This window comes from Salmo salar, chromosome ssa12 (assembly GCF_905237065.1).
Source record: "Salmo salar chromosome ssa12, Ssal_v3.1, whole genome shotgun sequence".
Classification (NCBI taxonomy): Eukaryota; Metazoa; Chordata; class Actinopteri; order Salmoniformes; family Salmonidae; genus Salmo; species Salmo salar.
This window is the reverse complement of record NC_059453.1, coordinates 46,084,551-46,099,584: the sequence shown is the minus strand read 5'-3', so window position 1 is coordinate 46,099,584 and position 15,034 is coordinate 46,084,551. Positions and strand designations below refer to the sequence as shown.

The 15,034-nt window shown below is 39.7% G+C and overlaps 1 protein-coding gene across 10 annotated transcripts in view; it reads left to right on the top strand.

Moving 5' to 3' along the window:
• Positions 1-15,034, top strand: part of LOC106565275 (TOX high mobility group box family member 2) — a 142,522-nt gene that overhangs the window by 107,191 nt on the left and 20,297 nt on the right. For 8 of the 10 annotated variants that reach the window (XM_045691419.1, XM_045691417.1, XM_045691416.1 and 5 more), the window contains 2 exons: positions 4,066-4,305; positions 7,524-7,754. In XM_045691419.1, coding sequence (XP_045547375.1) covers positions 4,066-4,305; positions 7,524-7,754 — 471 coding nt within the window. Of the gene's footprint in view, positions 1-4,065; positions 4,306-7,511; positions 7,755-15,034 lie in introns of all 10 variants that reach the window. The other 2 variants (XM_014132205.2, XM_014132206.2) reach the window with 2 other exon arrangements.

Here is a 15,034-nt window from a genome sequence, read left to right as displayed (position 1 = left end):
TTCACTATTATTCTACAATGTAGAAAATAGTAAAAAGAAAGAAAGAAAAAACCTTGAATGAGTATCCTATAAATAAATGAAATCTATCAGCTTCAATCGGCACAATGCTTCTGCTGTTTACTTGTCAGTGTACCTTTGCTCCCATAATTTATATTTCCTTGTGTTGGTGTGGTTTTTGAGATTGCACAGTTGATTAGATACAGTATGTTTGCTCACATTTTATCCAAACGCAGTGCAAGGTGTAGTCAATTAACCTTTGTACATTCATTTAACTAATTTCTCACAAGGTGAAAACTATTTCTTTCCAATATATGATGAGAAAATATAATGTTTTGGTAATGAGCAATTTTAAGTGTACAGTGGCTCGCGAAAGTATTCACCCCCTTGGCATTTTTCCTATTTTGTTTCCTTACACCCTGGAATTAAAATAGATTTTTGGGGCGTTTGTATCATTTGATTTACACACCATGCCTACCACTTTGAAAATGCAAAATATTTTTATTGTGAAGCAAACAAGAAATTTGACAAACTGAAAACTTGAGCGTGCATAACTATCCCCCCCCCCCCCAAAAGTCAATACTTTGTAGAGTCACCTTTTGCAGCAACTACAGCTGCAAGTCTCTTGGAGTATGTCTCTATAAGCTTGGCACATCTAGCCACTGGGATTTTTGCCCATTCTTCAAGGCATAACTGCTCCACTCCTTCAAGTTGGATGGGTTCTGCTGGTGTACAGCAATCTTTAAGTCATACCACAGATTCTCAATTGGATTGAGGTCTGGGCTTTGACTAGGCCATTCCAAGACATTTTAATGTTTCCCCTTAAACCACTTAAGTGTTGCTTTAGCAGTATGCTTAGAGTCATTGTCCTGCTGGAAGGTGAACCTCCGTCCCAGTCTCAAATCTCTGGAAGACTGAAACAAGTTTCCCTCAAGAATTTCCCTGTATTTAGCGCCATCCATCATTCCTTCAATTCTGACCAGTTTCCCAGTCCCTGCCGATGAAAAACATCCCCACAGCATGATGTTGCCACCACCATGCTTCACTGTGGGGATGGTGTTCTCGGAGTGATGAGAGGTGTTGGGTTTGCGCCAGACATAGCGTTTTCCTTGATGGCCAAAAAGCTCAATTTTAGTCTCATCTGACCAGAGTACCTTCTTCCATATGTTTGGGGAGTCTCCCACATGCCTTTTGGTGAACACCAAACATGTTTGCTTATTTTTTTCTGGCTACTCTTCCGTATAGCCCAGCTCTGTGGAGTGTAAGGCTTAAAGTGGTCCTATGGACATATACTCCAATCTCCGCTGTGGAGCTTTGCAACTCATTCAGGTTTGTCTTTGGTCTCTTTGTTGCCTCTCTGATTAATGCCCTCCTTGCCTGGTCCGTGAGTTTTGGTTGGTGGCCCTCTCTTAGCATGTTTGTTGTGGTGTCATATTCTTTCCATTTTTAAATAATGGATTCAATCGTGCTCTGGGGGATGTTCAACGTTTCAGATATTTTTTTATAACCCAACCCTGATCTGTACTTCTCCACAACTTTGTCCCTGACCTGTTTGGAGAGCTCCTTGGTCTTCATAGTGTTTGCTTGCTTGGTGGTGCCCCTTGCTTAGTGGTGTTGCAGACTCTGGGGCCTTTCAGAACAGGTGTATATATACTGAAATTGTGACAGATCATGTGACACTTAGATTGCACACAGGTGGACTTTATTTAACTAATTATGTGACTTTTGAAGGTAATGGGTTGCACCAGATCTTATTTAGGGGCTTCATAGCAAAGGGTGAATACTTATGCACGCACCACTTTTCCGTTTTTTTAAATTTTAGGAATTTTTTTAAACAAGTTATTTCTTTCATTTCACTTCACCAATTTGGACTATTTTGTGTATGTCCAGTATATGAAATCCAAATAAAAAAATCAATTTAAATTACAGGTTGTAATGCATCAAAATAGGAAAAACGCCAAGCGGGGTGAATACTTTTGCAAGGCACTGTATATTTGTAGAATATATTCACAGTACAAACCTCCTGACATGTCTTGCTTTCCATTTGATTGATCAACTAGTCAAAACAGGAGATTAGTTCATAAGGTTGTATTATGTATGTATTTTAATATTGCTATCTGGATATTGTGCCCAATATTTTACATTTGAGCACTTAGCTTTAATGAAAAAGGAACTACAATTGAAGCTAATGCTATGAAGCATGATTTAGAATATGAATAGTGGCAGAATGTATCTATACTTGTTTCTAAACAAATATTATGAATTATTCACGTTTCGGTTGAAAGAGAAACGAACATGATTGATAGGAGTCCGCTATAGGCCTCTCCCCCTTCCTCCTCTAACAATATGGATTAGATGGGTAATTCCTTTTGTCCCAATAACTCCTCCACTGTTCTATAAAAACAGATATATCCCAATTGGAACTACTGAGAACCCCTCTACCTTGCCACACTGCTACTCTTCTGCTTTGCTTGTCCCTTTTTTTTGTTTATATGAAACATAGTTTGCTCAGATTAAAAGGGTGACGATTTCACCCAGAGGCTGGTTGCTATGGAAATAGGTCTGCTGTAGCCATGATAGGCCATTCGTGTTTGATTAATTGGTTTTTCAATGCTTCTTGATTTGTGAAGACCCTTAAAGAGCAGCTCCACCGAAAATGGAAAAATAATGGATTTTTTTTTTGCTAAAGCTATTTCACCATGTTTGAGAAGTGGAGTGATGGTGTTTTAAATTATGATTTGAGGTTGGAAGGTTCTGTTTTGGATGGGGGAGGTTAGAGCATGGTTATTTTAAATGCAAAGGGAATGTCTTTGTTCAGGCAGCCTTTTGTTAGCAGCTGCCGAGGCAAAAAAAAAATCTAATGTCCTGTAAATATTCTTCGGTTTTTCAAAGCAGCCCAGAGTTCTCTACAACATTTCATTACCAGTACATTTTATTCTTATCAACCTACTGGGGCCAATTATGATTACAGAGCTGCAGAGCCTTCATCTCAGCGGCTCTACTTGTGTTTATCAAGATCTCATAATGTTAGGGCCCCTGTAATTTGATCTTTTTAGCACAGCGCTAATGTGTAATGTATTATTTAACTCATGAATGTTTAACAGTGCTAATAAATGCTAGTTCATCACTTTCTGATCTGTAAATTGCCAAACATTCCCCAGTTATGCTTGCGTTAAGGCCTGCTTTGGCTCGTCTATGTCCTGATAGAGTTTTTTTTTAAATGCTTTTGATGTTGTTATTTTAGAAGATCTGTTAGACTACTAAAAGTGTTACTTTAAGAAGGGGTTATGAGGACTGTCTCTTTAATCAGTTGAAAGCGTGTATCCTCCTTTAATGGGTTAACTTCCAACAATGAACTTAGCCAACATCTTTTTTTTCTCGTTGAATGACCAACCACAGTCATTTTAGTCTATAGGCTATTATTCCACAAGCATAGCTTTCAGTCTGAACCCTCCTGGTACTTAGTGAACAATCGAGTAAACGTTGCCCTAATAATGCTCTACAACGGCAAGACATCTCCCACCTTGCTTTGAAAGTCAAGTGGTTCAGTTGGTTTGGATTCTATTGGTTTGGATTGTAAATTCCAGGCAGGGACATCAGAGGGTGTTGACACAAGTCCACGGGTGGCAGTGCAGATCTCCATAAAAGAAAAACAGTTTCATGAATTCACAAGTAAGATAAAGGGAAAGATACAGTCTTTGAATAATGTTGGTGTGATGAATTATATGTTGTTCAAGGTCATTTGCACTGGAGGACTGCAATTGAAATTCAACACATCAAATTGTGCCTCAAAGCGCAATCAGATAAAAATGGCCCAAATAGTGCCAAGTTATTGGACGAACGCATGGTGTGTATTTCAGTCTTGACCGAGGAGAATGAAGATAAGTTTGCTTCTGACCAGTCCTAAGTAGAACAGTGGGACCAGTGAACCCGGAAGGGCACACTTCCTTTCTTTGACATCCTACCAACCGTTTGCCGTCATTAACGAAGACGTCAAGTTTTTGGGCAAATTGGGAATGTACAATTGGTAAAGTTAAGTAGTAAAGCTGGTCTTCTTCTCTCACCCAGATCCAGGAGATGACTCGCCACGACGGCTCACATTATGACCTCAGCCGTCACAACCCCCATCTGATAAACAGGTCACCTAGGATACTGTCCCACCACCCCATGAGCGCAATGTCCCAACTGAACTCTCAGGTTGGCCGGAGTGCACTTACCCATGGTTCTCCCTCACCTCCCGGAAGTAAATCAGCCACACCCTCTCCCTCGAGCTCTACACAGGAAGAGGAGATCGATTCCCACCATAAGGTACTGATGTGGCAATGCTTCTTTGATTTCGCTGAACCTAGGGAAAGTTAGGGTGTTTGGGTTGGTCGTGTTGGGTGTTGCCAGATGGAATGAACATTTGATTTTTTACATTACATTTTTTAGCAACGTGACTTGCGGTCACGTTGTGTAATGTGTGTATTGATGGCAGTATGACAGTGAATGTATGGCAATTATGCAACAAGCTACTCTGTGAGGTTTTAAGCGCAGTGGTGTCTCGATGCAAGCATACACATTTCCAATCTGATAGGTATTGGTGATTGCTTTGATTCATTTGTTTGTTTGCCCTCTTAGGACATGCCAATAACAGACCATCTTGTATTTTTTTAGATTGGCTTCGAATCCTAGTTCAAACTTAAAGATGCATTCTGCAGATATTGTTCCGCCATTTCCTGGTTGCTAAAATTATAATAGTTAGCCTAATTTCAGTTTATGTGACAAAACAAGCAAATATTATTGTATTTTCAGTTGTTTGAAGCAGGTGTACCAAAAAAAGAAAACTTAAAAGACGCAAAAACAAAACTTAAGAACAGGAAGCATAGAAATATAGCACATTGAACAGATCTACTTCTTAGACTTTCTTTCAATGAGAATGACAGATCTAAAACTCACATTTCTATGTGAATTTGGTTACGTCCCCCCAAAAGTTTAAAGCAATGCATCTTTTTATTTTCCCTTTGTTGCTTGCTGTCTAAATTATTTCATTTGAAATGTTCACGTAATGTGTGATTTGCTAAGAATCCATTATCACCATGTCATCTCCTTAATTTAATTTGCATATTGTTAATTGTCACGTCAAGAAAGGAAACGAAGAAGCAACTTCCCACACCATTTACAGTTATGTTGTTTTCCCTCAAACAATTGTGAAACAAATGTCAGATTCCCTTGTTGATTCTACTGCTTTATGAATGTTTACATATCTTGTATTGTTGTTGTTCGATGGGGGTTAATTTACAGAAGCTGTGTTCAGTTAATTATATTGCAGCAATGGCAACAGTAACACGTTTGGATGTTTTCGTATATAAGCCGTCTCTATAAGATGTCGTAGACAGAACATGAGACAACGTAGTGATGACCAAACAAAATCACTAGAAGCAGCAGTCTTCTATACTGTACATCATTGTCTTCCAGGGCTCTACACACCCATCAATAGATGTGTTTCTCCGTTGTGGGGTAAACGTGTGGAAAAGGACAGGGAAGCTTGAGGGAGTATACGTGTGCCTCAATCCCTCGATTGGAAAAGCACAGCTCTTTCATTTGAAACAAGGAAACAGGAATACATACTCATTAAAGTGGCATTCGTTTAATTTATGTAAATCCATACAACAAAGCATATAGAAATTACTCACCAATCAGGGCTCTCACTGGATTTGTTTTTCCTTTACCTGGGGGATTGGTAAAGAGGAACATGAATGTATAATTGAATCCGGGGGTTTCTATAGTCTTGTTGCATATTTATCAGCATCTGTAAGCACACGGTTAAAACAGCAAATGTTCTGAAAAACAATACTTTCTCCACCATACAAGTGCCCCGCTGTGCATGACTGTCCATGTATGAATAAAAAACGATTACTATCTCTCCCCTATCAGAATGTAATTCCATTTGCCTCCCTCCAATTTATTCAACATCCACATCAAAGCTAGTACAAACAGATGTGATTTCGAATAGTTTTTGCTCCATTGCACAAAAGTTGGAATCTATTATCTTAATGAAACTATGTGAGGAATGTACAGTTTTACTTAGTCCTGGAAGAAATGTTGCATTTGTGTTGTTTTGATAAATAATTTTTGACAATGTAAACGATGTATTGTTGACAAAGCAGCTTCAATCGGAATAGATAATGGTAAATTAGATAAGACTAGACATATGATTTTGACTCAGTTTCTGTTCATGGAGTACAATTCAAAACAAGAGAGTATTAATAGTATCATACTGTAAATACATGTATTTGAACAAAGTTGTGTTTTTATTGTTGAATTTTTTTGTACTTTTTTGTGATATCCAATTGGTAATTACAGTCTTCTCCCATCGCTGCAACTCCCGTACGGACTCGGGAGAGGCGCAGGTCGAGAGCCATGTGTCTTCCGAAACACGACCCTGCCAAGCCGCACTGCTTCTTGACACACTGCTCACTTAACCCGGGAGCCAGCCGCACCAATGCGTCGGAGGAAACACTGTGCAACTGGCGACTGTGTCAGAATGCATGCGCCCAGCCTGCCACAGGAGTCGCTAGAGCGTGATGGGACAAGGACATCCCGGCCGGCCAAACCCTCCCCTAACCTGGACGACGCTGGGCCAATTGTTTGCCGCCTCATGGGTCTCCCATTTGTGGCCGGCTGCAGCACAGCCCAGGATCAAACCCCGATCTGTAGTGACGCCTCAAGCACTGCGAGCAGTGCCTTAGACAGCTGCGCCACTCGGGAGGCCCCAACGGTTGTTTGTTTGATGTTAACAGGTTTAAATGGTTACATTGAATGTTTATGAGAATTCTAAATTAAAATATATTCGGCACCGCAAATATTTGTTGTTTTCAATTTGATTTGACTGTGGATGTCTCAATAACTCGGGATTGATTCAATTAAGCTGTCATTATGACGAAAACGCTCATCGCAAAAATGCACACTTTCATTAAAGTCAAACTGAGTTTTATTTTGCTTTTCGTTGCAAACGTTCATAAACATTATTGTCTATTACCCTAGTAAGTCATACTTGCAACAAGGGCGCTATTCTTACACTTGACTGGCAACTCGTATCTCTTGATGGTAGGGATGCAAACTTGTTTTAGCTGTCTGGTGGGCATCGACATGGATGAGTTGGCACACTGACTTTGTCCATTGGTCTATGAGAGGCAGTGAAACTTTACCAATCTAAGGAGCCTGTGCACTGGGACGTGAAGTAGAGGAGTGGAAAGCATCTAGTCACTGTGTGCTGTTGATCTTCTCATGTAGTAAAGAAGTGTATATATAAAATGGCGGAAACAAGTGGCATCATACCAAGTCTGATAGCCTACTATTACTATCGAAAGGGAACAGTTGAGGTTTACTGCAATTCTTGTGTGTGTAATACATTCTCTTTGAGTGAGCAGTTGTCTTATTGTACGGAACTACAAAGTTCAGTCTCCAAACAATGCTAGAAAGACACGAGGGACAAATTAATAAAGTAGAACCCTGTTGTCGTTTTTTTTTTGATTGTCTTCCAGATCACCGGCGAGAAGCGGCCATCCTCGGAGATGATGAAGCCCAAGCCCAAACCGCAGAAGAAGAAGAAGAAAAAGGACCCCAACGAGCCAAACAAGCCTGTATCAGCCTACGCCCTCTTCTTCAGGGACACCCAGGCGGCCATTAAGGGCTCCAACCCCAACGCCACCTTCGGGGACGTGTCCAAGATAGTGGCTTCTATGTGGGATAGCCTGGGGGAGGAGGCAAAACAGGTACACATACCAATAAATACATGGGTATAGACACACACCAACATACAGTGGCGAGAAAAAGTATGTGAAACCTTTGGAATTACCGGGAGTTCTTCATAAATTGGTCATAACATTTGATCTGATCTTCATCTATGTCACAACACTAGACAAACACTGTCTGCTTAAGCTAATAACACACAAACAATTATATGTTTCCATGTCTTTATTGAACACACCGTGTAAACATTCACAGTGTTGGGTGGAAAAAGTATGTGAACCCTTTCATTTAATAAATGGTTGATCCTCCTTTGGCAGCAATAAACTCAACCAAACGTTTCTGTAGTTGCGGATCAGACCTGCACAACGGTCAGGAGGAATTTTTAACCATTTATCTTTACGAAACTGTTTCAGTTCAGCAATATTCTTAGGATGTCTGGTGTGAACTGCTCTCTGAGATCATGCCACAGCATTTTAAATCAGGTTGAAGTCAACACTCTGACTGGGCCTCTCCTGAAGGCATATTTTCTTCAATTGAAGCCATTTTTTGTTGATTTACTTCTGTTTTGGGTCGTTGTCCTGTTGCATCACCCAACTTCTATTGAGCTTCAATTGGCAGACATATATCCTTACATTCTCCTGCAAAATGTCTTGATAAACTTGGGAATACATTTTTCCGTCGATGATAGCAAGCTGTCCAGGCCCTGAGGCAGCAAAGCAGCCGCAAACCATGATGCTCCCTCCACCATACTTTACAGTTGGGATGAGGTTTTGATGTTGGTGTGCTGTGCCTTTTTTTCTCCACACATAGTGTTGTGTGTTCCTTCCAAACAACTCAACTTTAGTTTAATCTGTCCACAGAATATTTTGCCAGAAGCGCTGTGGAACATCCAGGTGCTCTTTTGCTAACTTTTTTTGGACAGCAGTGGCTTCTTCTGTGGTGTCCTGCCATGAACACCATTCTTGTTTAGTGTTTTACGTATCGTAGACTCGTCAACAGAGATGTTACCATGTTCCAGAGATTTCTGTAAGTCTTTAGCTGACACTCTAGGATTCTTCTTAACTTCATTGAGCGTTCTTTACTGTGCTCTTGCAGTCACCTTTGCAGGACAGCCACTCCTAGGGAGAGTAGCAACAGTGCTGAACTTTCTCCATTTATAGACAATTTGTCCTACCGTGGACTGATGAACATCAATGTTTTTAGAGATACCTTTGTAACCCTTTCCAGCTTTATGCAAGTCAACAATTCTTAATCTTAGGTCTTCTGAGATCTCTTTTGTTCACATCAGGCAATGCTTCTTGTGAATAGCAAACTCAAATTTTGTGAGTGTTTTCCTGACTAGCTTCAGGAAAAGTCATTAGCCTAGGGGTTCACATACTTTTTCCAACCTACACTGTGAATGTTTAAATTATGTATTCAATATAGACAAGAAAAATACCATAATTTGTGTGTTATTAGTTTAAGCACACTATGTTTGTCTATTGTTGTGACCAAGATGAAGATCAGATTCAATTTTATGACAAATTTATGCAGGAATACAGGTAATTCCAAAGGGTTCACCTACTTTTCCTTGCCACTTTACATGCAACCTTACACACATTTGTGACTCACAACCTGGATTCGGTCTTATGTAGCAACATTTTAAATTGTGTTTTTTACATTATATAAAAGTAGAGACTCAGAGCTGCAAAATGGTACAGTTGAAGTTGGAAGTTTACATACACCTTATCCAAATACATTTAAACTCAGTTTTTCACAATTCCTGACATTTAATCATAGTAAAACTTCCCTGTCTTAGGTCAGTTAGGATCACCACTTAATTTTAAGAATGTGAAATGTCAGAATAATAGTAGAGAATAATTTATTTCAGCTTTTATTTCTTTCATCACATTCCCAGTTGGTCAGAAGTTTACATACACCTAATTAGTATTTGGTAGCATTGCCTTTAAATTGTTTAACTTGGATCAAACATTTTGGGTAGCCTTCCACAAACTTCCCACAATAAGTTGGGTGAATTTTGGCCCATTCCTACTGACAGAGCTGGTGTAACTGAGTCAGGTTTGTAGGCCTCCTTGCTCGCACATGCTTTTTCAGTTCTGCCCATACATTTTCTATAGGATTGAGGTCAGGGTTTTGTGATTGCCACTCCAATACCTTGACTTTGTTGTCCTTAAAACCTCTTGGGGATAGAATCCCACTGACGGGATTGCTAGCATGGCGCAAAATTCAAAACAGCAAAAATCTAATAATTTCAATTTCTCAAACAATCAACTATTTTACACCATTTGAAAGATAAACATCTCCTTAATCGAACCACATTGTCCGATTTCAAAGAGGCTTTACGGCGAAAGCATAAAGTTAGATTATGTTAGGAGAGTACATAGCCAAAAAAGTACACAGCCATTTTCAATTTAAGGACAGGCGTCACCAAAAACAGAAAACCAGCTAAAATTATGCACAAACCTTTGACAATCTTCATCAGATGACACTCCTAGGACATTATGTTAGACAATACATGCATTTTTTGTTCTATCAAGTTCATATTTATATCCAAAAACAGCATTTTACATCGGTGCGTGTCGTTGAGAAAATGTGTCTCCCCCAAAACTGCCAGTGAATTTACAAAAAATACTCATTATAAAACGTGGTTAAAGTATTAAACTGTTATTCAAAGAATTATAGATTAACATCTCCTGAATGCAACCGCATTGACAGATTTCAAAATAAATTGACTTGGAAAGCACACTTTGCAATAATCTGAGTACTCTGCTCAGAAAAATACACTACGCAATACAGATAGCCGCCATGTTGGAATCATCTACAATCATAAATAACATTAGAACTATTCCCTTACCTTTAATAATCTTCATCAGAAGGCGATCCCAGGTCCACAACAAATGTTGTTTTTTTCGATGAAGTTCATAATTTATGTCCAAATAACTCCATGTTGTTCCGTGTTGTTAGCGCGTTCAGTAGGCTACTCAAAATGTAGGGCGCGGGAGGGAAAAGTCACAACGAAAAGTTTAAAAAAAAATCTATTTACGTTCGTTCAAACATGTCAAACGTTGTTTAGCATCAATCTTTAGGGCCATTTTTAACGTGAAACATCAGTAATATTTCAACCGGACCTTTCCTGTGTCTTGAAAAACGTTTGGAATACAAGGTCTCATCTCACATGAACGCGCAATAATGAAGTGACGACATCCCAGGGACATCAACTTCCCTTCCTTCTCATCCGGTCTCTGTTCATCATAGACGCTTCAAACAACTTTATAAAGACTGTTGACATCTAGTGGAAGCCATAGGAAGTGCAAAATGAATCCTTTATCACTGTGTGTTTTATTGGCAATGACTCGAAAATAGTACAGCCACAAGATTTTCATTTCCTGCTTGAATTTTTTCTCAGGTTTTTGCCTGCCATATGAGTTCTGTTATACTTAGAGACACCATTCAAACAGTTTTAGAAACTTCAGAGTGTTTTCTATCCAAATCTACTAATAGTATGCATATTCTATTTTCTGGGCCAGAGTAGTAACCTGTTTAAATTGGGTAGATGTCCTAACCGACTTGCCAAAACTATAGTTTGTTAACAAAGAAATGTGTGGAGTGGTTGAAAAATTAGTTTTAATGACTCCAACCTAAGTGTATTTAAACTTCCGACTTCAACTGTACATCATACACTGCATTTGTGGAACAATGGGAAAGTAATTCTGTTTTGAAAGTCAACTTGTAAACTCACTTTTGAGAAAGTCACCTTTGAATGTTTTGCTATCTACAGTAGTGAAGAGCTCTCCTTTGTCTACACCCATTCAGCATCGTTCACACCCTGACCCTAAGCTTTAGCCCCACCCATCTCATTTCGCTCTTGAAGCGCACACTTGACGCTCTGGCCGATGATTTGTTTACCTCTGGATAACATGAAAACGGCCTAACCAGCTCTTCTGGCAACAATTTCATTAAGCTTTTTTGCAGACGTTTACTGACACCGGCCATATTCAACGGGTGTTGTACACACATCACATAACGTTAGCTAACGAGTCAGCCAGCCAAAGTTAGCTAGTTAAACAATAAACAGTGCCAACAATGCCACAGTGCTGGGAGCTAAACAACCATGTTCAATGTTAGCTAGCTAACATTAGGCTCTAACTAGAACAGCACACAGCTCTGGGAAACTAATAATAACGTCAGCTAGGGAGCCAGCCAGCCAATAATATCTGAAAATATAACATTAGCTAGCTAATGCTAGACTATCTTACCTGTATACATCATTGTGCATGGATGCGCCTCGCATTTTTTACGTTCAAATGGCTCTCCTGTTAAGTCGTGACATAAGCCTAGTTTCCTGAATCGAGTCACATTTCAAAACTGGAGGATGAAGTTTCACGGCTCCAAAATTAGGGCATAATAGCATTCCTGATGTAATAAAATTCACTTTAACTCTATAAAACGTTGACAAACATACAGTGGCATCAGAAAGTACTCATGCCCCTTGACTTATTCCACATTTTGTCTTGTTTCATCTCCTCCATCTACACACAATACCCCATAATGACAAAGGGAAAACATGTTGTTAGACATTTTAGCAAATGTATTGAAAATTAAATACAGAAATATCTCATGTACGTATGTATTCACACCCCTGAGTCAATACTTCATAGAAGCACCTTTGGCGGCGATTACAGCTTTGAGTCATGTTGGGTGTCTGTATCAGCTTTGCACATCTGGGTTTGGGGATTTTCATTCTTCCTTGGAGATTTTCTCAAGCTCTGTTAAGTTAGATGGGGAGCAGTGATGAATAGCAATCTCCAAGTCTTTCCACATATACAAGTTTGGGCTTTGTCTGGGCCACTCAAGGACTTTCACATTCTTGTTCTGAAGCCATTCCAGCATTGCTTTGGCTGTATGCTTGGGGTCATTGTCCTGTTGGAACGTACATTTTTGCCCCAGTCTAAGGTCATTTGCACTCTGAAGCAGGTTCTCATCAAGGATTTGCCTGTATTTGGCTCCATTCATTGTTCCCTCTATCCTTACTAGTCTCCCAGTCCCTGCTGCTGAAAAGCATCCCCATAGCATGATGCCGCCACCATGCTTTCTCCGGACAAAGCGCTCAAATTTTTGACTCATGAGACCACATAATATTTTGCATTATGCTCTAAGTCTTTCACGTGCCTTTTTGCAAATTCCAGGCGTGCTGCCATGTTCCTTTTTCTCAGGAGTGGCTTCCGTCTGGCCACCCTCCCATAAAGCCCAGATTGGTGATTGGTGAAGTGCTGTAGAGACTGTTGTCCCTCTGGCAGGTTCTCCCATCTCAGCCAAGGAACTCTGTAGTTCTGTCAAAGTGGTCATTGGGTTCTTGGTCACCTCCCTGTCCAAGGTCCTTCTTGCACAGTTGCTCAGTTTGGTTGGACGGCAAGCTCTAGGAAGAGTCTGGGTACATCATTTTTCAATTTCCCAATGATGTGCTCTTGGAAGCTTTCAACACTCTACAAATAGTTGTATATCCTCATCATAATTCTATCTTGGAGATCTACGGACAGTTCCTTGGACTTCATGGTATAGTTTCTTCTCTGACATGCACTGTCAACAGTGGGGCGTTATATAGACCAGTATGTTTCTTTCAAAATCATGTCCAAACAATTGAATTGGCCACAGGTGAACTCCAATCAAGGTTTAGTGACATCTGAAGGATGATCAAAGGAAATTGGATGCACCTGAGATCAATTTGGAGTGTCATAGCAAAGGGGTGTGACTACTTATGTAAAGGAGATATTTCAGTATTTAATTTTCAATAAATTGGCAAAACCTTTATGGTGTATTGTGTGTAGAAGGGTAAGAGATAAACAATCTATTTAATACATTTTGAATTCAGGCTGTAACACAGCAAAATGTGGAATAAGTCAAATGGTATGAATACTTTCTGAAGGTACTGTATATCCATATCAGTCAAACAAAGTCTAAATGTTCCAACACAACATATCACAACATAAAGGTACTGTACAGGCAAGGCCAACCTTCACTTCAGATGGTTTGTTCAAGCTAGAGCCATAGAGGCCTACAGTATAACTAAGCAACAGCGTATTTACCATAATCACAATGTAGTTAAATGTAAGTCAACAGTTATCTCCCACCACGACCTCACACGTCTGTCAGAACAGAAGCACCACAGAAACTCCTGTCAAAAGAAAGACATTTCATATTTACACAGTAATCACAGAAAACAATAGGTAAACACACAACAAACGCATCTTAGTTTTGTTACGGCCATAGAGGTGTAGGCAGAATAAAGGCACATGTCAAAGAAAAAAATATATCTCATTTGTAGTCACAAGTATTGGTACATAGTTCACTCCAAAATCAAAGCTTGATTTGAACTATCTTTGAATTGTGGAATATGCATAGGTCCCGTTGCAGTATCGTTTCCATGGATTCAGTTATTTCTCTGTAAAATGGCTTTCACTGTGACATATTGCACCATATGAATTGCACCATAGAATGTACCATATGCTTATGTGATGCGTGGTGTGTATGATGGAACAATGGGTTGTTCATAAGTGCATACTCAATGTCAATGTCATTATTACAGATCGATTACAATGGCAATGCAAGTGTAGTGTAATTACAGCGAAATTACTACCCTGTATTGATTAAACTCACAACCATAGGGTTACAGGAATGTCAAGTTTTTCAAACAAAACTTCTCTGTACATTTTCTTTGCTTTCATTTTTGCATTCCAGCCCTGGAGGAAAAAGTCAAAGGGGCCAATAGTAACAAATGACTTGCTGAAATGAATGGAAAATGAGACAGTCTGATGATGCCGGTCCCAGACAAAACTCATATTTTTAGAATATCCAGTCGGGCAGGGGCCTATTGCGTGTCAAATAAAAGCACCTGTCTCTATGACGAAGTGCAGCCTGTTCGCCACCGCACACCGTATCTCACACCATAAGTGTGTTTTTCCCCAAACCTACTTTATACAGCTGGACTTTGGAGACTGGTTGTCCTTTTATTTGCAGTAAATTTTTGCCTCCTTCACTTGGCCCTCTTCAGCATGAATCTTCATTTCGCTCCTGACACCCTTGAATGTGAATTCCTCATTTCCTGTCCTTTTATTTATATCTGTTGCCTGGTGATTTGATCATGCTGAGAATACAAGATTAGCAATTGCCTCGTCCTTGAATCCGCCTCAAGGACATCTGTTCCTGAAATGTTATTGTTTGCTGGGTTCTTAACCCTCTGGTGTCCTGGCTCTTTCAACCATACATTTTGTGTTCAGCACCCTGTATTATTTTTCTGAGGTCATTT